We start from the raw sequence: 9,715 nt of genomic DNA, 5'->3' as shown, positions 1-9,715 counted from the left end.
ATTATCTTTCTCTATAGATTTGTGAAAAATATAATTAATAAAATTAATTCTCTGTTCACTGGCATGATACGTACAAGGGCTACTCTCTACATGAGAATCATCTGGGGGAGCTTTTTAAAAATAATAGCAGTAAAAAAATACTACAAATTCTGATTTTAAAGAATGAGGGTGAGGGACAGGTGTTGCGGCTCACACTGAAATACCAGCATTTTGAGAGGCCGAGGTGGGCAGATCACCTCAGGTCAGGAGTTTGAGACCAGCTTGGCCAACATGGGCAAACCCCATCTCTACGAAAAATATAAAAATGAGCTGGGTGTGGTGGTGGGTACCTGTAATCCCAGCTACTGGGGAGGCTGAGGCAGGAGAATAGCTTGAACTGGGGAGGTAGAGGATGCAATGAGCCAAGATCACACCACAGCACTCCAGCCTGGGAGTCAGAGCAAGACTCCGTCTCAAAAAAAAAATTAACATCACCAAATTGATCAACTGGTAAAGAAGGCTTATTAACTAAACATAAAGTCTGAGAGTCTGTAAATTTCTTAAGAGCTGGGACCTGATTATACTTTTTGATATCCCACCTGCTTTATAATATTTTTCACAAACTGTGTGTTTGAAAACAAAAGTGAGCAGCTGCCTGGTTGATAACAAGGTAGCACCTTTAACAAAGCCAAGTTGCAATCAGAAATGTCTGACATTTGGAGAAGAGCTGGCTAATTTTCCCTTTGTTAAAAGAATTACAAAATTTCCATTTGCTGGTCCAAATGTGCCAAGAGGAAAACACAGGGTAAAACTGCTCGCCATGCAAAAGCAGTGAGGGCGTCACTGCAAGAAAACTCCATGGGAGTCATGTCTTTTTTTTTTTTTTTTTTTAAGATGGGGTTTCACCGTCATGGCCAGGCTGATCTTGAACTCCTGACCTCAGGTGATCCACCCACCTCGGCCTCCCAAAGTGCTAGGATTACAGGCGTGAGCCACAGCGCCCGGCCGGGAGTCATGTCTTAGCAACAGGAGCAGCTGTCCAAACATTCAAGTTCGGCGCCTGCCATACCTCCTGAGAGATGTTTGACACACGTAGGCTGCTGCCACAGTTCTCATTTCTTCTCCCCATTTTGTCGTAGCTCCTCCTCTGTTTCCTTAAAATCCTATACAGATCGTGGGACAGGTACATTTATGGGTAAGGGTCAACATTTAAAAAAAAGAAACTGTGAGTTTTGATTTCCCATTTAAGGAGGCAAGAGAATGCTTAGAAAGTAGAAGCGGGGGGGCGGCTAGGAGAGCAGGGTGCGGTGACAGTTTGAAACCTACCAGAAACAAGGGGCAAGCCTGACCCAAAACGAGCACAGACAGAGCAAACTGGCAGATCTCAGAACAGAAGATTAGGAAATTGAGGTCAAAGTGAGAAAGCAAGTGGCAGATAAGAAGATAAAATACAAATAGCAACTAACAGAACTTAGAGAACAGGGACACAGAATCTCCTTTTAATCATCCAAAACAATGGCTCCTTTTGAAAGCAGGGTGTCCCTTACAACTAGGTCAGGCAAGCATCCATGCATGTTTCAGAGACCGCCCTCAGGACCAAACAATATTTTCCACACCAATCGATCAAGGTGCTTAAAACACCCATTACCATTCAAGGTAAAAGATTTAGAGAACTAGGCTGGGCACAGCGGCTCACGCCTGTAATCCCAGCACTTTGGGAGGCCAACGTGGGCGAATCATCTGAGGTCAGGAGTTCGAGCCAGACTGACCAACATGGAGAAACCCTGCCTCCACTAAAAATACAAAATTAGCCTGGCGTGGTGGCGCATGCCTGTAATCCCAGCTACTCGGGAGGCTGAGCAGGAGAATCACTTGAACCTGGGAGGTGGAGATTGCGGTGAGCCGAGATTATGTCATTGCACTACAACCTGGGCAACATGATCAAAACTCCGTGTCAAAAATAATAATAATAAAAGAATTAGAGAATTATAAGGTAACAAGCAAAACAGTCACTGGATTAAGGTATGGCTATCTGGAAAGAATCACAAATTAAAGTAATTCGTGTAAAGGAGTAAACGGCCTATCTGCTAATCGTTTACAATTGATTGTCCCCTACGGAAAGGTACATGAAGAAATGGGAGATTTAGTTCCGCGAGGTTTTCAGCCAACACTGGTACTGGTCCACAGGCTGTGTGCATGTCAGACACTGGGTTTGAATGCAGGAGGAAGGCAGCTGCTGACTGGGTGGCACTGCCTGGGGCCCCGGGTGTGTGCCATGGAGGAGGGCATCCAGCGCCTGGAAAAGGCCACCGCACCTGGAGGACGGCCCTGGGGACAAAGGACACCTTCCTTGGGGACTAAGAGTCTGGGGACGGGAGCTTCAGGGGCGGGAGTGCGGGAAGGCGCGTGTTTCAAGGGAGCTGCGAGGCCGTAGTGAAGAGGAATCCCCTTTTCCTCCCGAGCCGTGGCCGGGCTGGGTGGGGATCGCAGTTCCAGGGGTAGCAGGAAGGGACTACGGGATCCCCGGGGCCGGGTTCTTACCCCGCCGCGCCGCAGGCCCACGTGTCCTCCCCGGCGTCCTCTCCCAGTGCGCCGCCCCGAGGTCCGGGCGCCCCCTCGGCCTCGGCCTTCCTGCAGCGGAGCGACAGAGAGGGCGGCGGGCAGCGGGCGGCCTCGAACCCAGCCTGGGCGGCGGTGCAGGGCCTGCGAAGCCGGCGGGCCGGCGCAGGGGTGGGAGTCGCGCCCGGGGCCCAGGCCGGGCCCAGAGAAGCCTGCCGGGGCCGGCGCTGCGGCTCCGCGGGCTTCCCCACCGGCCGGGTCGTCCGGCAACGACCAGCGAGCCGGGGCACCCGGGCAGGCCCCGCGTTCCACCAGGTCCACCGGTATTCGCGGGCCGCGGGGTAGCCGGCGGCCGCCCAGGCGCGGAGCCTCTCGGGCGTCACCCGGCCGCTGAGCCCGCGGGCCGCACGACGCCGCCGGGGCAGGACACCGAGCCTCAGGCCCGGTCCCTGCGCCCCGCCCGGCCCCCTCCGGGGCTGCTGCGCAGCCCACTCGGCCATCCTGGCCTGGAGGGGCCGCCCAGGGGCCTCGCGCCAAAGCCTGAGCCTCCCGGGGCCCTCCGGAGCCTTCTCGGACTTTCCCCCAGGCGTCCTGGACCTTCTGGTGCCTTTCTGGGCCTTGTTGGGCTTCTTGACTCTCCCCGCGGCCCTTTCCGAGGCCTCCCGGCCCTTCCCTGGGCCTCTCCAGCCTGAGCGCTCCGCGAGGCGGCCAGTAGGCCTCTGGCACCCAGGCCTGGCCCACCCGCCTCCGCCCCACCGCCTGCGCTCATCAAGCCAGGAGCACTGCCCCGTGTTTCTCCAGACTAAGCTATACGTGTTGATATATGTAAAGTTATATCTATGCTTGTACAATATATTAAATGATTAACGTAGAAGAAGAGGCATCTTTGTTGACACCAAGCCGACTACTGGTCAATTTTAGGTCTGTCATCAGCCTTTCAACAGGAAGAACAAAACATAATTTTTTTTTAATGTAGAGGATACATTTAAATCACAGAGCCCAATTTTGTACCCCTAAATGCATCTCTCTTATTACAGCTCCATGAAATCAGTGGAGGGCTGGGGGAAGAGTATCTCTGTATCTAGTCAGATATATCTAGATAGCTATCTCCCCCACCTTCAACAGTTTGTTAGAAAAATTTAAAATTAATTATATATATAAGTACAACTACAACTGATTGATATAGAGATAATTTTTAAACACAATTATATATTTAAGTACAGCAAATGAATACTAAACATTATTTTGGGGGGATGAGATCACGGCCATGCCCCTTTGAGAGTCTCCCTGTAAAAATACATTTATTTACCAGATGTTGAACGCAATTTCAAGGGTTTCTCAGGTCTTTGATCCCTGACTCCTGTCCCTTTTCTCTGCATTTCCATTTTCTCTTCAGAAAGACCTTCCTTTTAAAGAAGCCCTTCCCACCTACCACCTACCTTATTCTATTTCATGACACTCTGTTTTATTTACTTCTTTGTACTCCTCATAGTCTTGCTAATTCTGTTTACTTGTTTGTTTTTGTATTGTCTGTCTCTCCCCAGTATAATATAAAACTCCATGGGGGCAGGTGCCTTGCCTATCTAGTTCATTTCTATATCCCCAACCCTTTAAAACTGTGTTGGGCACACAGTAGAAGCACGATCCATGTAAGTAAATGAACCTCATTCCTTGCAGGCCCTGGAGGTTTCCCTTCTAGGCCCTCTCCTCCTTCAGCTGTTCTCCGTACTGCTGCTCTAAAATACAGACCTGCTCAACTGCCTCCTAATGTCTCAAGAAGGAAACCCAAATTCTGCAGCCATCCTTTAGGTACCTGCTCATCACCGTTCCAGCACCCACTACATATCAAGCACATCGGACATTGCACAATTTTCCTAAGCACTCTCCTCCAGGGCATAAATCAGTTACTCTTCCTATAATAGTACCTCCTTTTTATTTCTCAACCTGTCAAGTTCTAGTCATATAGTTCTAACTCACAAGTCATTTTTCTTGACTACTCAGGAAGAGGAAATTGCTAGAAAAAATACAAAAAGAAAAAGAAAACATGAGTAAATTGCTATCTCCTCCAAGATCCTTACTTCATTATAATAATTATTCATTTACAATATCTCATTCTCTTTCAACACCTTGAAGGTATTATTAGCCCATATTCTATCTAACAGAGTGCCTGGCATGTACTGTAGTAGGTACGGCACTCCATAAATGTTTGAATTGATTTAATTATTGCAAAAATAGGATTTTCTGGAATGTATGGTGTGATGACTATAGGCCAGGCATGGTGTGGAACATTTCATATGGATTAAACAAGGTATATGCCTAATAATCCAATGAAGCAGGTACCACTAGTTATTCCTTTTATTTATTTATTTTGAGACAGGGTCTCTCTCTGTTACCCAGGCTGGAGCGTAATGGTGTGATCTCGGCTCACTGCAACCTTCGCTTCTCAGGTTCAAGCAATTCTTCTGCCTCAGCCTCCCTAGTAGGTGAGATTACAGGCACCCACCACCACGCCTATTTTTTGTATTTTTAGTAGTGACGGATTTCACCATGCTGGCCACGCTGGTCTCAAACGCCTGATCTTAGGTGATTTGCCCACCTCGGCCTCCCAAAGTGCTGGGAATACAGGCGCGAGCCACTGCGCCCAGCCTAGTTATTCCTATTTTATAATTGAGTAACCTGAGGCTTAGATGTATTATGTAACCTTTCTCAACTTAAAATTACTAGAAAAATTGTGAATGGGAGTAAATATTGGGGTCCATGTATTCCCAGCTAATGGTTTTTACAGACGTTCTTGAAACAGAAATTATGTGTGCTTGTGTGTGAATTCCACAGACCTGGCTTACACATTTCCTATCTTCCTTGCTTTATGTTTCTATTCATGCCATTTTCTTTTGTTTCAGAACTCAAACTGATTCCTGATCCCTTAGAGTCCTTCTGAGATTTGTCATCCATAAATACATCCTCTAAGTTTTTTTTTTTTTTTTTCTTAACAAAACTTATTCTTAAAAATGTTCCTTTCCCTTTCTCTGGAGACTTTTGAATGCTTTGACATCAGCATCCAAATCGTGGCTGGCCCTCCCCTCACTGCTAAATGTGCATGGCTCTGGTGGTGTGCAATATAAAAGCAACAACTTGGAAATGGTGCCCTCTCCAAACCTGTGGGTCTGATCTGGTTCTGGCCCAGCGTAGGGGGTTGGACAGTGGGTCATTTTCTACAGCAGCTCAGATCCAGCTTAACATCAATCCCAAGGCCAAAGAGAATGCACTTTCCTTCTGTTGGGGCTTGGTAAACAGTACCCCAACTTCAGAAATAGCCTCAGAAGCAGAAGTTTTTCTCTGATCTTCTGCCTTCCTGTCTCTCAGGCCCAGTCTCCCTCCAAGGCTAGCCAGAGAAACTAGAATCCCTTTCTCCAATGTGGGTTACAGAAATCAGAATGGTTTTTCCCCACAGCCAGCCATAAAACCTAAAAATATGACTCCAATTTTCCCTTGGCCTTTCTGTGTAAAAACTGGCCATAAAAAAATTACCTGACCTACCTTGTTTGACTGTAGGTCATAAGACCCCCATTTCAGAGAGGGCCCTGCCCCATATCCAGAAGGAAGGAATGCTGCTCAGAGAGGCCAAGAAGAATCCAGATAGACAGGCCTTGCTGGGTTCCCCACTCAGGCTGTTAGCACCAGATCAGACCCTTTTTGTCCAATCGTCTTTCTACAGAGCTGTCCATACTTTGTTGAACCGAAGCATAAACATGGAGACTCTCCCCTATATTTCTGAGTTTTTATTCTGTATGCTCCCATGTGTACACACATGCTAAATATATTTGTATGTCTTTTCCCCAGTTACTCTGCCTTTTGCAAGTTGATTTTTCAGCAAATTTCAGAGAGCCAAGCCCTTAGTCCCTACACCTCCAGCTATCTCGTGGCTATGCTGAGGATTCAGTTTTTAGCGGTATTCTCAGCTTGGCTTACTTTAAACCTGCACCTCGTTAGCTGATCCTAAGTGAAACCATTCTTTCATAAACACAGTAGGAATGAGGCAGATGCTCTCTATCTCAGGCATTTAACAAGCTCTTAAGTTAATTACAAGGGAGGCAGGCTAAGGAGACAAAGGCAAGCCTTGGGCTAGTCAGTTAGTAAGTAGTCCAGTAAGCACAGCTTGCTGTCCACCTCAGTTTCTCCTCCTATAACAAAGGCCATGACATTGACTACCACATAACTACTTTGGAAAGCACCTTGACATACATTCCTTTTCATTGTCCTGGGTTATGCAAAGACATGTCAGTAGCAACATTACTTAGTTTCTAATTATTCTGGAGGGAAAAGTCGTCTTTTTCTGTCTACCTCCTTCAGTATCTTTCACGTTTTGATATTACCCATGCATCTGCCCTCATCTCCCTTTGTTTTTCTTTTTAGAATTGCCAAGGTCATGGCTAATCCCACTCTTTCGCCCAGGCGAAAGAGTGCAGTGGTGCGATTTTGGTTCACTGCAATCTCTGCCTCCCAGGTTCAAGTAATTCTCCTGTCTCAGCCTCCCAAGTTGCTGGGACTACAGGCACTTGCCATCACGCCCGGCTAATTTTTTTGTATTTTTAGTAGAGTTGGGAGTTCACCATATTGGTCAGGCTGGTCTTGAACTTCTGACCTCAGGTGATCCACTCTCCTCAGCCTCTCAAAGTCCTAGGGTTACAGACTTGAGCCACCATACCCACCCTACAGCAGAATTTTGTTCAATATAATTATGCAACATTTTCTGAAAGTCAGGACAATATTTTCTAAATAATATTTTTGTTCTCAAATAAGATGCTAAGTCAGTGGGAAACATTTCAATTCAATTATGGGCAACTTGTATTTAGCATACGGTTTAGCGATCTAGTCTTTTGTTTTTCTTTTTTGAGCAACTGCTTTGTCTTTCAGCAGTGGCAAATTTATCCTGATTTAGAACTCTATTCTATGAGCATTCATCCTCAATATCCTTTCTTGTGTTTGTATAATTCCTTTTTAAGAAATATATATTCAAATATTTATAATTTGAAGTTTTAAAAATTAATCTTTAATACTCTGCTCCCATAGCAATGTCTTATTTGAAAGGCCATCATTTTGTTGGAAAAATATGGGAAATATTGTTTAAAAACTGTTTATTCCTGGAACCAATGTGATAGTGATGGATATGAACATATTTCCAAAAGGAAGCAAAATAAACACATCAATCAGTGAATTCCACATCTGCATATGCCGCAGCTAGTGCTTTTGAATAAATTCTCAATCATATAATTTCTCCTTTAAGACTTGATTTCTGCAATTTGAATTGCTTCATAAGCCTTTCTATCCTTCAGATGCCTATACTCTGTAACTATATTTTCCTAGCGTTATGTCACAAATTCACTTTAAATTTTGGTTAAAGTTTCAGCGTCAGAACTTACTTTCGGGTGCCAGGAAAGGTGTAGCTTGGATCCCCTTTCTGGTTGTCAGACCCCTCCCACCTCATTTGTTGTGAATGGAACACTTTCTTTAGAATGCTTTCTTTTAAAAACTTGGAGATAATCTTCTCTATTCGAACATTGCTGAACAACTTGCCTTCTGGAAGCCAGATGATCTTGTCATATCATCCATGGCAGTGGGGAAGGGGGAGGTATTCAGGAGACACAGAAACCCTCTTAGGAACAGAAAAAGGAATTACATTTACCTAAAAGTCATGAATAAAAGATCAGCCTAACTAGAAAAACAACCCAGAGTCTTGCAGCTGCTGCGCTGCGGGATCAATTTAGTTAATAATACACTGCTAGCACCTACGCGGGCTGCTGGCCCAGCGTGCGGCTCTCATCACAACAAGAAAACACTTGGGAGAAAATAATAACATATTAGAAGCCCAGTTTTGAAAAGGTAAATCTATTAGCCAGTGAATAATAGAACTGGAAATAAGAGGAATACAAAACAAAATACAAAATGAAAGCATTTGTTCCATCAAAGAATATTAGCACCATGGGCTGAGACCTGGTTGACTCAGATCAAGATCACACAGCTGGTTAGCAGCAGAATATTTGCCAAGTGTCATTCATGATGGATGTCTCCCATCCTGAACAGTGTTCTTTAACCATACCATAATTAGAGAAAACGAATAAGACTGATTCCCAGAAGCGTTAATTCATTGGAAAAAAATACATATATGTATATATTTCCATCTGATAGTTTATTTAAAAACAAAATTTAGGCCAGGTGTGGTGGCTCACACTTGTAATCCCAGCACTTTGGGAAGCTGAGGCAGGCAGATCACAAAGTCAGGAGTTTGAGACCAGCCTGGCCAACACAGTGACACCCCGTCTCTACTAAAAATACAAAAATTAGCTGGGCGTGGTGGCAGGCGCCTATAATCCTAGCTGCTCTGGAGGCTGAGGCAGGAAAATTGCTTAAACCGGAAGGCAGATGTTGCAGTGAGCCGAGATCATGCCACTGCACTCCATCCAGCCTGGGCGACAGAGCTAGACTCCGTCTCAAATAAAAAAATAAAATAAATTAATAATTGTGACCTACTTCAGATTTCAGCCAAGGTCAGCATGAGTCAGGTAACTATAAACATTCCATCAGTTGCTACTGAGTGCAGTGACTAAGAACATATGAGCCAATTTACATGGAGTGTAAAGAATTACATTTTAGTAGATCACTTCCTTGGCATGTTGAATGGCTTAAAACATGGTTTGTTCTTTGCTATTTATATAAATGAAGGTTTAGAGGAATGCACTCAACTTTGCTTGAAAGAAAGAAGCTGGGGATATGTCTTCTAGCTGCCAGAATATTCTACCCCCTTTCTCCCCACCAAAACGCCTGTAAAATTATGAGAATCACATTGAATTCAAATGGTTCTTGTTGGTTATGTAACATATTTTAACTATATACTTGCATTTAAAGTATATTATTTTCATTTTTTAAAGTTTTACTTTTTGAGTTTGCAGGTTGAAAGGTAAGAAATGGGATGGGCCAGACACAGTGGCTTTCGCCTATAATCACAGCACTCTGGGGGGCTGAGGCGAGAGGATTGCTTGAGGTCAGGAGACCAGCCTGGCAACATAGCAAGACCCTATCTAGGCTGAGGTGCGAGGATTGCTTAAGCTCAGGAGGTGGAGGCTACAGTGAGCTGTGACCACACCACTGCACTCCAGCCTGGGCCACAGAGCAAAATTCT

The 9,715-nt window shown here is 45.2% G+C and overlaps 1 protein-coding gene across 1 annotated transcript in view; it reads right to left on the bottom strand.

The window, feature by feature from the left end:
- Positions 1-1,136, bottom strand: part of FAM217A (family with sequence similarity 217 member A) — a 6,838-nt gene extending 5,702 nt beyond the window's left edge. The window contains 1 exon segment of the mRNA XM_037727454.1: positions 1,049-1,136. Within this exon segment, the coding sequence (XP_037583382.1) occupies positions 1,049-1,108 (60 nt within the window). The 5' untranslated portion in view covers positions 1,109-1,136.
- Positions 1,137-9,715: the final 8,579 nt, after the last annotated feature.

This window comes from Cebus imitator, unplaced genomic scaffold, assembly GCF_001604975.1.
Source record: "Cebus imitator isolate Cc_AM_T3 unplaced genomic scaffold, Cebus_imitator-1.0 Scaffold231, whole genome shotgun sequence".
Taxonomy (NCBI): Eukaryota; Metazoa; Chordata; class Mammalia; order Primates; family Cebidae; genus Cebus; species Cebus imitator.
This window is presented reverse-complemented; position numbering and strand designations above follow the sequence as displayed.